General features: G+C 40.4%; 1 protein-coding gene across 1 annotated transcript in view; it reads right to left on the reverse strand.

Annotated features, from left to right (window-relative positions):
* The window catches only part of COG5 (component of oligomeric golgi complex 5), a 291,974-nt gene that overhangs the window by 42,431 nt on the left and 232,579 nt on the right, over positions 1–16,964 (reverse strand). Inside the window, exons 15-16 of the mRNA XM_075558542.1 lie at positions 3,903–4,013; positions 2,297–2,359 (exon numbers count right to left, since the gene is read on the reverse strand). Coding sequence (XP_075414657.1) covers positions 2,297–2,359; positions 3,903–4,013 — 174 coding nt within the window. The remainder of the gene's footprint in view (positions 1–2,296; positions 2,360–3,902; positions 4,014–16,964) is intronic.

Here is a 16,964-nt window from a genome sequence, read left to right on the forward strand (position 1 = left end):
AATTATATAAAGGTATATCCCCCACAAGGGCATATTCCCCCAAAAAACCTGATTCCTCCCACCTCCAAACCTATTTATTTAATCTTGTTGTTGTTATAAAATAACCTCATCCATTACACTGAATACATTTGTCAAATCTGTGATTCCACTCTTGGAAACATTTTTCAAACTTATCTATTTGGATGGGTGACAGCACCCCCCTCATTTGTTTGTTTGTTTTTAACCTCTTCTATGTCATCAAATCTCTGTCCTTCCTTGTCTCTCTTCATTCGCGGAAACAAACAGAAGTCACACAAAGCAAGGTCAGATGAGTAAGGTGCATGGGACAGGAGAATGCTGTTTTTTGCCAAAAACTGGCACAGTGAGATGGTTGCGTGAGCAGGTGCATTATCAGGGTGTCAAAACCAGTCCTCCATCTACCACAAATCAGGCCCTCTTATTGCATGCTGTTATGCAATCTTTTCAGAACCTCTAACTAGAAAGCTTCATTACCAGTCTGACCGACTATAACAAACTCCAAAGGCCCCACTCCAAATACAATCAGCCTTCTTGTTTGGAAAGTTGACAGATGTCCAGAACGAGGTTTGTCATCAATCAACATTTCACCTTTTTTGAAATGAGAAAACCACTCATCCACTTGAGTTTCTCCCATAGTGCTGTTCTTGTAAGCTGTGTGCAATATCACACCAGTGTCTGTATCCCGAGCACAGGAAACCAAATTTCACAGCTGCACGCTGTTCTCTTAAATCAGTCATGACAAAAATGGAGTTTGAGCGAAGCTGCTTTTATAAAATAACTCACTGTGACCAAAGAGAGCCTCCCAGGCAATGGCACTGGGTGCACTAACTCAGGGCCAATTGATCACATTTGTACTACAAAAGCTCTGCTCCACCCGGTGCAATTCCGGTTTCTAGGAGTACCCCTCTTATGTAATCAGCTACTAATAGAGGAAAATGTGGAGCAATGAAAAATAAAGACCACAACCACTCCTTGCTTAGACCGTAGGACAAAAGGATCTTTGGGTCTGTCACTCTGTCCTGGTTTTATGACATTTTTACAATCATGAATAAATTTCACAACTACTACTAAAATCATATATTTTACCATGGAAGCTTCATCATATTTCATTGTAACGAGACGGAATCATCCAAGCAGACTTTCGCTGCGCTCTGGGAACAGCAGCAGTCTCCTTCTCTCCACCGCAGGGTATCTCAGTTGAGCTGTTTACCAACTATGCGGACATGTACCGCGTACACTCAAGTATAAGCCGGCTTAAATATCAGCCGAGGCACCTAATTTTACCCCAACAACGGCATTAACAATGTGCTGAAAAACTTGGCTTATCCACGAGTATGAACAGCATAAGCCCTAGGAGATGAGGATAATAACATGTAGCTTCAAGTGTTGACAATGTATTTCAATAGATCACATGTGCCCAGAAAACCCACTCACTGCCATTGAGTCCATTTTGGACTCCCAGCAACTCTCTAGAGGGCGACCAAGGCGGTAAATCAGAAAATACATTAGAGCTGACCCCACTGAGCCACTCGTGGGTTTGAGCTGCAGAGCTTGCAGTGACCAGTCCAATGCTTCCCCAAAGGCACAAACAATGGGTGTTAAATAAAGGACAGCTGTTATTATTGAAAGAATGAATGAATTTGCTTGTTTTCTAAAGAATTTCCTAATATCAATTGCACATAGCTCTGAATCGTCTACCAACACTATTTTTAACATCCAGAATATTAGAAAAAGAGTATATTCATGTTAGTATCTATAAACCATAAGACTATTACATTCCCCCCACCCCCTGATTTCACATTTTAAAAATAAACTCTATAGTTTTTCAACCTTGGCACTACTGACTGGCTGATACATGACAGGATGTTTATCAGCTGCCAGGAGCACCCCTTCCCAGTCATGACAATCAACTGTCTCTAGATACTGCCCAACATCCCCTAGACACGAAGCCACCCTGGGGGATTATCACTGTTTCATGGAATAATACTGGGCGACAGCACCTCAAGATGCTCATAAGCCTGGCGCTTCTGTGTATTCAATTACCAGAAGTAGAACACACTCTGTAGATAGCAATGTAGTCTATTTAAAACATACTTAAAAACCATATAGAACCATAAATACAAATGTACTTCCCTCTCCGTGATAATTATAAACACGCTACTTTTTAGCATAACTGGCAGACTCTTTTTTAAAAAATGACATGTTCCATTCAACCAAGTAAATAAGTAAAATATCTACTTCAATCTATAGAGTCCAAGAATAAATGACATTATTTTACCTTTAAGGCTGACGTGATGGTTTGTTCTGCTGCGGGTGGGAATGAGTTCTGACTGGAAACCACCTAGAATAAGGTTTTAATCCAGTTACAGAGCTGCGTAAGTCATTTATTCTGATAATACTAATTTTGGGTCATAACACACTACGTAGAAATATTATTATTACACAGTAGTAATGACTCATACATGGTTTTAAAGCCCATTGGAATTTATTAATAAAGATAGGTTGGAAAATACAATAGGCGTAGAAAGCAAAAACATCTTCAAATAACTGAAACATTATGAGCACAGAGTTTTCTTTTAGTTACTTTAGTTCATTTTTTAATTATAAAGTTTAACTGGAAAAAGTCAGTAAACTCCACTTGATTTTACTCAAAAGGCCAAGAAGCGATTTTTAAAGTCAGTATAAAGCCTTATTTCTTTTTTTAAAATTCACATGGGACTCCAACCTGACTCTAATTTTCAACAAGCCTTTAAAAACAACTATTGGATATTTCCCTTCTTATAAATCAATTCAAATATTTTAAAATTCTAATAGTACCCTTAAAGATATTAAAATTAAGTGAAATAGAATACAATATTTCATTGTTTATGGTGCTTCAGAATAATAAAGGACATGGAAAATATTTTTTGTAATTCCATTTTTCTGAGGTATGTGTATAAGCGTAATAAAAGACATGGAAAAATTTTAATAGGCATCTAGTTCTGACATGTACCTGCTGATGTATTTTGTTCAATATTTGAAACATACATTTTGGGAATCCCTATATGAATAAAGGACTTGTTAAAAGTTTTAAATAGCAGATGAATAGTTACCTACGATATTCTAAAATACAAGCTAACACAGGTAGCTTGATATATAGGCCACATCTTCAAGACCATCATCTAACCTTCAGCCTTCTTCAGGTCTCTGAATATTTGCCTCCTTATTAAATATTTTGAAAATGATCTATAGGAAGTTATCAACTGCAAGACATTCAAAAGCCAAATGGTGGGTTGAAATGGTTGGTTTTCTAATATTAGGAAAAGCTCTTCTCAGACACGACAGGTGAAAGTAAGGGAAAGTGCAGCTGTTTCTTCTAGTGGAACAGCAACACAAACACACACGACTGTCCTCGCGGGCAGTCGCCAACAGCCCACAGACCTCAGCTCGCAGAGCCACTCTCCTTGACAGGCTGGGGCTTTTCATGTGTCCTTATATTTACTACCATCCATTCAGTGTCCAGCTCAGCTTTCCTAGAAGTGGGAAACTCAGACCTTATATTTACTACCATCCATTCAGTGTCCAGCTAAGCTTTCCTAGAAGTGGGAAACTCAGATGTGTATTTCTCCCATGGCTCTTTATGCCATATCCTTGAGCAGACCTGCTAAAATGTGAGAATCGACTTTATAGTTTATAAAACTCATGCATTTTAAACCAAATTTATAGACGAAGGCACACTAATAATAAAGGCCAGAAAGAAAGATAAAGCTTATTTTAAAGTGATCATGTGTTCAATGCTACATCTGTTTCCAAAAATAAAGCCAATGGGAATCTTGCTTCATGAACGGTCTAAATTTAAAAGAAGAAGGAAGGACCTAAGATTAAAATGGAAAGATCGAGTTTACCTTTGTTACTGAAAGGTGTAGCTCATACAGTGAGTTCACCACTGCCACGTTTCTCCTCTGTCCTTCAGTAAGAGGCCCAATCACCTGACTTGCATCTCCTTGAGTAGAGAGCTGTGAGGATTGAACACGGAAGCTCAGGTTTAATTTTGGCAAGAAGGCTGTCCATTCAATGGGGGCATTGCAGCATTATTTACAATATCTCAAAGGTGGAAACAACACAAATGTTCATTATTGATGAGTGAATAAACACAATGTAGTATAAAGATATGATGTAAATACTATTCAGCCATAAAGGGAAATGAAGTTCCAATATATGTTATGACATGCGTGAACCTTGAAAACATAATAAGTGAAATAAGTCAGACATGAAAGACAAGTATTGCATGATCCTATGTTTTGAGAAAGATCCAAACGAGGCAAGTGTACAGGAACAAACATCTAGTCGTGTGTAGCAGGGGGTGAGGGGCAAAGGGAACACGAAATACTGCTTATGGGCATGGAATTTCTCTTTGAAGCGATGAAAGCATTTGGAGAACACACAGTGGTGATGGTCACATAATACTGCAATTACCGTCACTTAATGCACTTTAAAATGATCAAAATAGCCCCCAATAAAATGATTTTTTTTAAAACTCAAAACCATTCAATATTTTTGGTCTAGCAAAATAAAATAAATAAAATGATCAAAATGGCAAACTTTATGCTATATATACTTTATCACACTACATTTTTTTATCATAATATATTTTATTCACAATATATTTTTAAAAAAGAAATTACTAAAATGATGACACACACACACACACACAAGCCTTTCTTTAACTGGGAAAGACAGTGCCACTCTGGAGATATAAGCAATACCCTACCCTTGGGTGGGTTAGCGCCCTGCTGCCCCCCTTACCCATGTCTTTTTTTTCTCCCTCTTTCTTTCCCCCTCTTATTTAGTGGGCTGCCGTATGTATCCCTAGATTGGGTTTGCCCCCTGCCATAGTTGCTGGACCTCACTCCAGGGATGTATGCATATAGTAGACCAGGCTTCAACCTGATGTGCCAAGACATGAATACAATGTACCAGGGACCCAATAGAGAGGTCTACATGGCTGAACGCAATCCCAACTATGTGGACACCCCCCCCCCCCAGAAGAATGCACTCCAGAGGAAAGCACTGGGGCTACATCTTGGGGAGAGGGGCGGAGGGGGGCGTGTCAGATTAGAGCACATGCGAGAAACATAAAGGGATGGAGAGGGAGGGGAGGACATCCTGGCCCACCAAGCCCCGATGACGATATTCCTGCTCAGAGCAGACAATGCAGAGAGGACCATAGGGCCGGCCCCACCATGGAGCACGACGTCCCTCACTAAACCTTAGTGCTGCAGGGGACAACACTGGAGTCACAGTGCGGGAATAGTGAATAATCTGACCCCATCATGCTGGGGTGAAACATTAAGGACATGCAACAGAGAAGCAAAGGGGAGCAAAGTGATGAAATCTCCAAGGAATACCAAAAATAGACTTTGGAGGCAGAGTGTGGCACCCCATCAGACTCAACTGGAAAGCACTCATAAAGGCCAACAAACAGATCTTGAACCAGTTATAGGCCTTTCCATTTTTGTCAGTGGCTTTCTTTTTGTTATTGTTAATTTTGTTTTTTTGGTTGTTGTTATTGTTTTGTTGATTTTGACTTCCTTTGCTGTTTTATTTGGCTTTGCCTGGGTTTTGTACTTACTAATGTATCTGGATAAGATAGGTGGGATAAATAATGTGGAGATGAAAAGAACGGGACCAGTGGTTCCGGGGATACAGGAGAAGGGGAGGAGGGAGGAAGGAAGGTGGGGTCAAGCAACCCAGGGACAAGGGAACAACAAGTGAACTAAAATCAATGGAAAGAAGGGTATAGGATGCCTAGTGGGGCTTAATTGCAGGCAATGTCGCAGCGAGGAATTACTAAACCTGAATAAAGGCTGAGCATGATGACTGGACAAGAGGAAAGCAAAAGGAAATAGAAGAAAGAACCAGGAGGCAAGGGACATAGATAGAGGTATAAATACAGGCTATACACACACACACACACACACACACACATAACACAAGAAGGGAATAAAACTATGTATTCATATCTATATGTTAAAAATTAAGGTTGAAGATGGACATTGAGCCTCAACTCAAGTACTCCCTCAACATAAGAACACTTTGTTCTAACAATCTGGCATTCTGTGATGCTCACCTTCCTGACACAATTGCTGAAGACAAAATGGGTGTTTAGCAAATGTGGTGAAGAAAGCTGATGTGCTAGGGTATCCAAAGATATAGTATCTGGGGTCTTAATGGCCTGAAGATAAACAATCAGCCATCTAGCTGAGAAGCAACTAAGCCCACATGGAAGAAGCACACCAGCCTGTGTGATCATGAGGTGTTGATGGGTCAGGTATCAGGCATCTAAGACCCAGAACAAAATCATACCCAATGTGAAGGGGGGGCATAGAGTGGAGACCCAAAGCCCATTTGTAGGTAATTGGACATCCCCTCACAGAGGGGTCACAGGGAAGAGATGAGCCAGTCTAGTGCAGTATAGCACCGATGAAACACAAGTTTCCTCTAGTTCTTTGGTGCTTCCTTTATCTCACTATCATGATCTCAGTTCTACCTTACAAATCAAATTAGACCAGAACATGCACACTGCTACAGATAAGAGCCTGCAATACAGTGAATCCATGATAGATAAATCCTTCAGGGCCGACAAGGAGAGTAGAGATACCAGGAGTATTAGGGGAGGGTATGGGGACAAAGGGGGAATCCATCACAAAGATTAATCTATAACCCCCTCCCAGGGGGATGAACAATGGAAAAGTAGGTGAGGGGCGATGGAGGATGATGTAAGATATGAAAATAATAATCTATAATTCATCAAAGGTTTGTGAAGGAGGGCAGGCAGTGGAAGGGGGGGAAGAAATGGGGAGTTGCTATCGGGCTCAAGTGGGAAGAGAATGCTTTGAAAATGAGGATGCCGGCATATGTGCAAATGTGATTGCCACATTGGATGAATGTATGGATTGTGCTAAGAGATGTAAGGGCCCCTAATAAAAGTAAGAGGGGAAAAAAAGATTGTGCTACTCTGACAAAAAAGAATGCTAATTGGAAACATTCAGCTCTAGTTGCAGTTTTGAATTTTCAGCAGTGCTGGGAACCTGGGCAGACATAACACCGTGGCTGTGGAAGCCAAATTAATCTTGCACAGGAAGAATCTGTTAATACTCTACAGCGGAGGGAGCTGACAGATCCCTGGAGCCCCAGTGTCTCTGTGGACTCTCATTGTGGTACATGAGCACTGTGTTCCTATAACCCTTACTGACAACTGCGGGTAGGCTTCTTTCTGTTGAAAAACTCAAAAATGAACGCGGAAAAAAGAAAAAAATGGAAAGAAGAGAAAGAAATCTAAATTTCATGTACATTTGAAAGAAACCATTACTATCATTCCCCAAAGATTCCCTAAGATTATACTGTGCACGGATGATCAGTCTATTAATATTAAAACTAAACTAACACTTCATTTCTCTCTCAATGCATTAGGCTTTAGAAAGAGAACACAGTAAATTTTAATTACTCTAAAATGATTGCAACTGGAATTTGAGAATAAAATCCATATACCGACCATTGTAAAACTGATTAGACTTGTATCGAATCCTCTGTAATATTCAATATGTAAAAATAAATCAACTGTATTCAAAAACAATAGAACACAACACAACCAACTACTTGATTGTAGATGTAGTATAAAGAAAAAAATCAGCCTTTTAGATGAGTTGAAACTAACATTTTCCTTTTGTTATAGGGAACCAAATAAAATGAGAATCATACTTTTTTCTTTTTAAAAGCAGACACCTAAATAATTTTCAAAATTAAATCCAATTCCCACTTTATCATTTTGATTGACTGTGGAAATAAACTAAAAGAGGGAGGTTATTGTTGTTATACTTAGGTGCCACGGAATTCGTTCTGGCGCATCGCGGCCCTGTGAATACCAGAACAAGGAAACTGCCAGCTCGAGCACCAGCCTCGTGATTGTTCTTACGTCCAAGTCCATTGTTATAGCCACGGTGTCAATCCATTTTGTCAAGGACCCACTTCTTCTTCACTAGTCTTCTACTTTACCCAGCATGAAGTCTTTCCCAGGAACTGATCTCTCTGATAACACATCCAGCGCACACGAGACCAAGCTGTGCCACCCTTGCCTGACCACACTTCTACGACACAGTGGTTTGTTCTCTTGGTGGTCCATGGGACTTTCAGCACTCTTCCCCAGCACCATCATTCAAATGCACCCACTATTATTTGGTCTTCCATATTCAATGTCCAACTGTTAAATGCATATGAAGCGATGGAAAATACTATGGTTTGGGTCAGGCCCACCTTAGTCCTTAAAATACATCCTGGCTTTTTCAACACGTTAAAGAGATCTGTGCAGCAGATTTACCCAACGCGATTTTCCTTTGATCCCTGTCTGCTGCGCTGGATCCAAGCCCTGCAAAATCCTTGACATCTTCAATCTGTCCTCCGTTTATCATGATGCTATTTACTAATCGGCCCAGGTTGGGGATTTGGTTTTTTCACATTGAATTGTTGCCTATTCTGAAGGCTGGAATCCTTAATCCTCGTGGGGCTTCAAGTCCTCACTTTCAGCAAGCAAGGTTGTGTTATCTGCATCTAGCAGGTTGTTAATCAACCTTTGAGATTTTGTACTCTCTTAAAAAGGGTTACAGTCTCAGAAACCCACAGGTGCAGTTCGACTCTGTCCTGTAGGGTTGTTATGTGAAAGTCATATGTAAAAGGCCACATATAATATTCCATTGCTAAAAATTGCCTAGAATAGAAAAAAATCTATAGAGAAAATAAGTAGACTGGTGGTTCCCAGTGGCAGGGAGTGTGTGTATGTGTGTGTGCGTGTGTGTATGTGTGTGTGCGTGTGTGTGTGTTTGCAAATGGGAACAGTGTTTCTTGTTTGGGTTACAGTGTCCTAAAATGGATTTTGAAAACTTGAAAAACAACTTACCTGGACACTGTAAATGGATACATTATGTGACATGTTAATTTCTACTATAGATTTCCAGTACAGATTTCATATAAATTTCTACTATAGATTTCCAGTAAAGATATCCAGCTCCAGAAACCTATTGGGTTGCTATGAGTCAGAAGAATTAATTCCAGGACAGTGGGTTTTATACCACATTTACAACTACAGATTTATTATGACCAAGAACAATACAAGTATGGGAAAGTCCGAGAGGCATGCTCTCCTTCCGAGGGCAGATTTTCCCACCGACCAGGAAGCTCTGAGCCCTCTATGTTCAGAGCACTTCTCAACCAGTCCTGCATGACAGGTTAAAATAAATCATGCCTCCTTGAGGGAGTTGATATTTTCTGGTCAGTACAAATTCTTAACAGTGACCTACAAGTCCCCAGACCAAGGCACTCCAATTGCTCCCAGAATGATTTCCCCAAAGCTAAAGATAAAAGTTACTTTGCTTAGGGTAAAACTAGGTCATCTACATCAAGGTCAAACATATAGCCTTTTACGCTCCAAATATTTCAGAATATCAGTTGAGTTCCCTACAAATAAACCAAAACCAAAAGCAAACTCACTGCCATCAAGCCAATGCCAACTTACAGAGACCCTATAAGACAGAGCTAGAACTGCTCCTGTGAGTTTCTGAGACTGTAACTTTGTATGGGAGTAGAACCACCCTGTCTTGCTCCCATGAAGCAGTAGGTGTTTTCAAAACTGCTGATCTTGCACTTAGCAGCCCAATGACTATCCACTATGCTACCAGTACTACCTAAAAATAAGGATACCAACAAACAAACAAAACACACCTGGTCCACCAAGCCTTGAGGACAATATTCCCACTCAGAGCAGCCAGTCGACAGAGAAGACCATAAGGCTGGCCCCACGATAAGACATGACATCCGTCACTGACCCATAGCCTTATAGGGGACAACAATGGAGACATAGTGTGGGAACTGCGCCCGCTCTGATCGCACCATACCAAGGCAAAACACTAAGGGCGTGCAACAGAACGGCAAGGGGAACAGCAACAAAGAACCCAGGGAATATCAAAAGTAGACTGGGGCCAGGGCTTGGCGCCCCATCAGACTCGACCAGAAAACACTCCTAAAGACCAACAAACAGTCCTTGAACTAAAGACAAGATTTTCTTTGTTGTTGTGTTTTGTTTTGTCATTGGCTTGTTGTTGTTTTGTTTTCTTTCATTACTTGGTTGTGTTCTGTCTTGTTTTTGTGCATGTGATTATCTCCGCAGGTCTATCTAAATAAGATAGGCTGGATGAACAATCTGGAGGAGAAAACAACGGGACCAACAGTTCGGAGGGGACATGGGAGAGGGGAAGGTGGGGAGAAAGGTAGTGGTGTTAACACACCCAGGGACAAGGTAACAACAAGTGATCAAAATTGGTGTTGAGGAGGGGGTAGGAGGCCTGATAGGACATGACCACGGGTAAGTGTAACTGAGAGTAATTACTGAAACCCAAATGAAGGCTGAACATGATAGTGGGACAAGAGGAAAGTCAAAGGAAATAGAGGAAAGGGCTAGGAGGCAAAGGGCATATATAGAGGTCTAAATAAAGACATGTATATATGTAAATATATTTATATATGAGGATGTGGAAATAGATCTATGTGCATATATGTATAGGTTTAGCATTAAGGTAGCAGATGGACATTGGGCCTCCACTCAAGTATTCCCTCAATGCACAAATTCTTTGTTCTATTAAACTGGCATTCATTCCTTGATGCTTACCTTCCCGACACGATTGAAGACAAAGCGGGTACATAAGCAAATATGGTAAAGAAAGCTGATGGTGCCCCAGCTATCCAAAGATATAGCATCTGGGGTCTGAAAGGTTTGAAGGTAAACAAGCGGCCATCTAGCTCAGAAGCAACAAAGCCCACATGCATGAAGCCACACCAGCCTGTGCAATCATGAGATGTCGAAGGGTTGAGTTATCAGGCATCATCAGAACCAAACATCATATCATGGTGAATGAGGGGGGGAGTGCAGAGTGAAGACCCAAAACCCCTCTGTAGGCAATTGTACATCCCCTTACGGAAGGGTTGCGGGGAAGAGACGAGTGCAGTGTAACAACAATGAAACATACAACTTTCCTCTAGTTCCTAAATGCTTCCTCCCCACCCACTATCATGATCCCAATTCTACCTTACAAATCTGGATGGACCAGTGGATGGATGGACACTGGTACAGATAGGAACTGGAAACACAGGGAATCCAGGACAGATTATCCCTTCAGGACCAGTAGTGAGAGTAGTGGCACTAGGAGGGTGGAGGGAGGGTGGGCTAGAAAGGGGGAACCTAGTACAAGGATTTACATATAACCTCCTCCCTGAGGGACAGACAACAGAAAAGTGGGTGAAGGGACATGTCAAATAGAGTAACATATGACAAAATAATAATTTATAATCAAGGGTTCATGACGGAGGGGTGAGCAGGAAGGGAGGGGGGAAAATGAGGAGCTGATGCCAAGGGCTTAAGTGGAGAGCAAATGTTTTGAGAATGAGGGCAATTAATGTACAAATGTGCTTTTCACAATTTATATATGTATGGATTGTGATAAGAGTTGTATGAGCCTCTAATAAAATTATTTGAAAAAAAAGACAACAGAGGACATTGGCTCCACATCAAAAGATTCATGCAAATGTATAAATATACATATGCCTACACATATTACATACATATGAATCTTTAATGTTAAAATAAGTATTTATGGTATGTAAAAAAAAAAACCCCAAACAAAACACAATAACAAAAACCAAACCCACAGTCATCTAATTGAGTCTGACTAAAGTGGCCCTTTACGACAGAGCGGAACTGTTCCTTAGGGTTTCCTTGACTGTGAATCTTTATGGGAACATGTATTAGTCTGGGTAGACTAGAGAAACAATTCATAGACACTCATATGTGTGAAAGACCTTTATATACAAGAGCAATTGAATATTGACAAAACTGCACAGCCCAGTTCAGATCAAGTCCATAATCCGATATTAGCCTATATGTCCGATACCTATCTATAAAGTCCTCTTCAGACTCACAAAACACATGCAATGACATCGAATGCAGGAAGATCACAGGCCAGTGGATGGGAAATCTTGTGGATCCCGTGGCAGTATAAGCAGCTCAGTGCTGGCAGGGGTCTCCATGTGGCTTCTCCGGCTCCAAAAGTCTGGCTCCATCAGCTTCTCTCCATGTGTCTTTTCCACATGGATGTCTCACAGGGAGTGTGGAGAGTCTCCCTCATCCCAGAAGGAAATATAGGAGAATCCTCAGGAGAAGGCCATGCCCACACAGAGGCTTCACTGGCTATAACCTGATTGACAGGCTAGACCCCACCTACACTCTTAATCCTCAAATTGACATCAGATTATATAACTACCACAGAGCAGTTGATGGGCTGAACCACTGACTTTGCAGTTACCAGCCCAACACTTACCCCACTGTACTACCAATGGTCCTTTAAGAATAGGCGTAATCTCTTACAAATTCATAGTTACCAGTTTCATAAATTTGTGTTGACACATTTTCCATAGACATTATCTAGAATCAGCCATGTCTCAAACTGGATTTTATATAGGGCATGGGGTAATTATCAAGGTTTGCTGCTTCCCACGTGAATATCGAGTTATGTTGATCTAGTTCTCAACTGGCGTAGTGGATTATGCATGACACTGCTCCCTGCAAGGTCAGCAGTGGGCTCCACCAGCAGTTCTGGGGGGGAAATATGGGGCCTTTTGCTTCCATAGAGATTTACAGCCTCAGAAACCCACAGAGGTGCTTCTACTCTGTGCTGTAGAGTCACTATGAATCAGAATTGACGTAATGGCACTGGGTTTTGTGTTTCTTCAGTTAACACTACACTATTCTGTCTAGTGTGATCTTGACCGTGTGACTACCATTTTGTAGTCACTGCAGTCTACAAGTCAGGCTGTCCAGACCTTATAACTGTTTTTTTCTTTTAAGATTCGTTCAGCTCTCTTAGGTTGTCTGCCTATCCAAATATAAGTTTTAGAAAGAGAAACAATGAAGTCTGCTGGGATTCTGATTGGAATTCTCTTGAGTCTATAAATCATTTTGAGGAGACATGATGTCATAACAACATTGAATCTTCCAGTCCAAGATCTTTCTCTCCTTCTATTTCTCAGCCATGTATTGAGATTTCAGGGTAGAGGTCTAGCATGCTTTTGTTAAATCGATTCCTCAATGTTTTTAATATTTTCATTAAAAATAATTACAAGAATAACAATGAGTACGAGTAAGAAGAAAATGTTCTACAGTTGGTTGTGGTAATGATTGTACACTTCTTGATATGATTGAACTATCAAGTTATATGACTTGTGGATGAAGTGCCAATAAAACCCTTATAAAAAAAGAGAGACGACAACTATCTCCATTCAGATATTTATGGATTTTCTTTTTTTTTCCTAGTCTAATTGCAATAATTAAAACTCCAGAGCAGAAGTAGCAAGGGGGGGGAGGGAGGGGGAGAAAAAAAAGAAGACCTGATGCAAAGGGCTTTAGTGGAGAGCAAATGCTTTGAAAATGATTAGGGCAAAAAATGTACAGATGTGCTTTATACAATTGATGTATGTATATGTATGGATTGTGGTTAAGAGTTGTATGAGCCCCTAATAAAATGTTAAAAAAAATAGAATTAGCAAGGGGACCTACTGCCTCGTTTGTAATCGATGGCACATAGGTCTGCTGGAAATTCTTTACAATCACTTGAGATACTTCCCAAATTTTCTTTAGTTTTGGCGCAGGATGAGTAGTTTCATCAAATTCTTCATTATTTGTGAAGTGAAAAAATTTCATAACAAGGGAAAATCTATATTCTGACATGACGGAGCCAAAAAATGGAGTTGCAAGTAATTTATTGGTGGTCCGATACCATTTCCATAGGGGTTTCCCCACCACTCCCTGAAGTATTATTGGGCCCAGAAATTTCCAAATGTCATCTTTGGTCACTGGTTCCCACTTTCTGCTTCTTGAAAATTTATGAAGCAGAGTAGCGGATTGTTGCTCTTTGTACCGGTTTGTCTCCGTAACAATTTTTTCAATGACCTCATCGGTCAGAAATAATTGTAGGTATGCCAAAGTGTTGTTGTGGTCAACATCTACTTTCATAACAGGTACTCCAGTAAACAGGAATCTTGGGGGGGCTGCCTGATCCGTACAGCAGACAATAGAGCACCAAATGCGCACATCGCTGAGCTCAGGTGCAGAATAGTCACTGTTGTCACTTACCTGATCAGTGTCAGTGTCGGATGATGAATTTCCCCATGAACCGCTAAAGCTCAATTCTGCGAGTAATTCTAAGTTACTGTCGCTGTCATTTATCTGGATTAAAACTCCTTTTATGCTAAAGTGACATGGACAAAAAAATTTCCAGGCAAATCTTTTTCCAAATGACAGTAAAAGGGCAGGCTGGGCACTAGAAACTGATCTAGGGACCAATCTGAAGTGATTTGCTTTGATACAATGTAATCCTCACCGGTTACACGGCATCACTGTTTGTGTGTGTGTGTCTCTTTTAGACGTGCAGTTTTGAATGTCTCGCCCAGTTCAGCCCCCCTGCAGCGACACTGCACTCAGAGAAGGAAGGGAAGGAGTAAGTCAGACTGCTCTATGATCACAGCGGAGGACACCGCTGGAGGGGGAGCAGTTAAGGGACTTCTCTGCAGTGTAATCTGAGTGTGGCTCTGGGTTACCGCCAGGGAGGTTAGGAATATCCACTGAAAATGACTTTGGAGGAATGATAAAGTTGGTGACTCAGAAGAAGGTATAAAAAGAGCAAGAAAATGCATCATGGATTAGTTACAAATTATAGAACAGTATGTGACTTTCCAGGTATTATGGAAAACCCAGTAGTGCTCTCTATTCATCTATTATTCCCATTACTCTTAGGAGAGGTCAAAATTGTCAAAGATTACAGGATAGGTCCTTTGTTTGGTGAATCTACTCATAAATCTAAGGATTTCAATGCAAGCATACAGAATATAAATGAGAGGAGAAAAGTGTTATCATTTCATAGGTTTAGAAAACAGAACAATGTGAAATGAACACTAATCAATCTACAATGCTTCTCTGAATAAAGTAAGTTAGGACATAACTCAAATCAGATGTGTGTGTGATGACATATATACACTCTATGCATCGTCAGCAGCTGTTTATCAGCTTACCTGCCAGCAACGACAACTACGGAGAAACCGCCTAAAGGAGCAATCTAGAGTGTCCTTCCAATGTGGCTTTACTTATCCCCTTCACGGAGATCTCTCATGTCTGTGGCGGATTTGTCCTTTTCTCTATATAATTCTATCCATTTTGATTTGTTACTTTGAGACAGAGTTGTAAGATTTACCATAATTTTTATGTCTTTGTAGTAAATTGTTCCTTTATTCATTGTCCCTTCTAGACCCTAAGAATGGCCTCTGCCCTAATTTGTCTGAGGTTAATATAGATATATCAGCTGTCTTCTTAAAATGTATTTTTAAATTCCTTTACTTTCATCATGTCGATGTCCTGTATCTTAGGGGTGGTCTAACAAGTTGAATGTGGTTGTTGGCTGTTCAAATAGAGAAGCATCACTGGACGTTCACTCAGCTTATATTTATTGTGTATGCAGTGTTCAATTTGCTAGACTTTTTCATCATCGGACTATGGACTTTGCTTATCGTATACGTTTGGAGGGGCCTTCTTTTTTATTTTTTCTGTCTCCCTTTTACGGGACTGATAGCTTTCTTCTTTACTCCATTTCCCACTAATTTTTTTGGAAGTTGCATATTCTATACCCATCCTTTCAGAAATAAAAATTAAACTGTTAAAATTCATACTGAATTAAATGAGAGTAAACTATAGTTTTATAATTCTAGTAAAATAAATTTATAATTCTTAAATCGAATTTATTCTAAAACCATTTGATTTAGAGTGAATACAGATATCATATCATTCCATAGTTCAATGCCATCAAGCAGTATTGGGTAGTTGCTACTACAATCAGTTTCCAAACATGCTTTTCCTTCCTGAACTCCTTGACACCAGCTCCCTTTTACACAACCCACTGTGCCCCCAGAAATCCTTATTCTGCTTGCTGTCCTTACAGAAAAACATATAACAAAAATTCAAGAGGGTCGCCCCAATGACAAAACATATCTAAGATGAATCCCAATATGTAACAAAAAAAACTTAACAACACAGAATTGAAAACCAGATCAGGCCTAACATGCATGGGGTGAGGGTGGGGTAGGGGGAGGCATCAACTGACAAGGTTTTACTTTTAACCATTCAAAGCAGTTTCATCATTTTTGTCTTTTACAGTGATCTCTCCAATGCACTCTGATTGGTAATCAGTTTCTTCCCATCCTTGCGTTATGGACAGAGGGAAATCACCAAAGGCTTACTTCCTGTGTACATCTCAGAAATGTGTCTTGGGCTCCCACTGTCATCCATAGCTTTCTGCAAACCAGATTCTCACCATGCAGCCTCTGATGCTATTCCCTCCTTCTACTTTGGATGATACGATTTACAATCCTTCAGTCACTGATGTGGGTGTGCTTCTTCCATGGGGACTTAGTTGACATCTCACTTACATGACTGCTTGTTTGGAAACAAGCCTTTAAAATCCCAGACACTATTTTTTTTAAAAATCATTTTATTGGGGGCTCATACAACTCTTATCACAATCCACACATACATCCATTGTGTTAAGCACATTTGTACATTTGTTGCCCTCATCATTCTCAAAACATTTGCTTTCCACTTGAGCCCTTGGCATCAGCTCATTTTTTCCCTTCCCTCCCCGCTACCCTCTCCCTCGCAAATCCTGGCTAATTCTCAGATGCTATTTTATCTGACATTTCACTACTTTTTGCTATAGCACCCCTATATCTTCTGTGTTCCCTTCCTGAGCGCGTGTATCGAGCAAGGCCATGATGTAAGAACTAATTGTTCTTAAATTGGAGTTAGGATTTCGTGCAAGCCC

The sequence above is a fragment of the Tenrec ecaudatus genome, chromosome 9 (genome assembly GCF_050624435.1).
Source record: "Tenrec ecaudatus isolate mTenEca1 chromosome 9, mTenEca1.hap1, whole genome shotgun sequence".
Taxonomy (NCBI): Eukaryota; Metazoa; Chordata; class Mammalia; order Afrosoricida; family Tenrecidae; genus Tenrec; species Tenrec ecaudatus.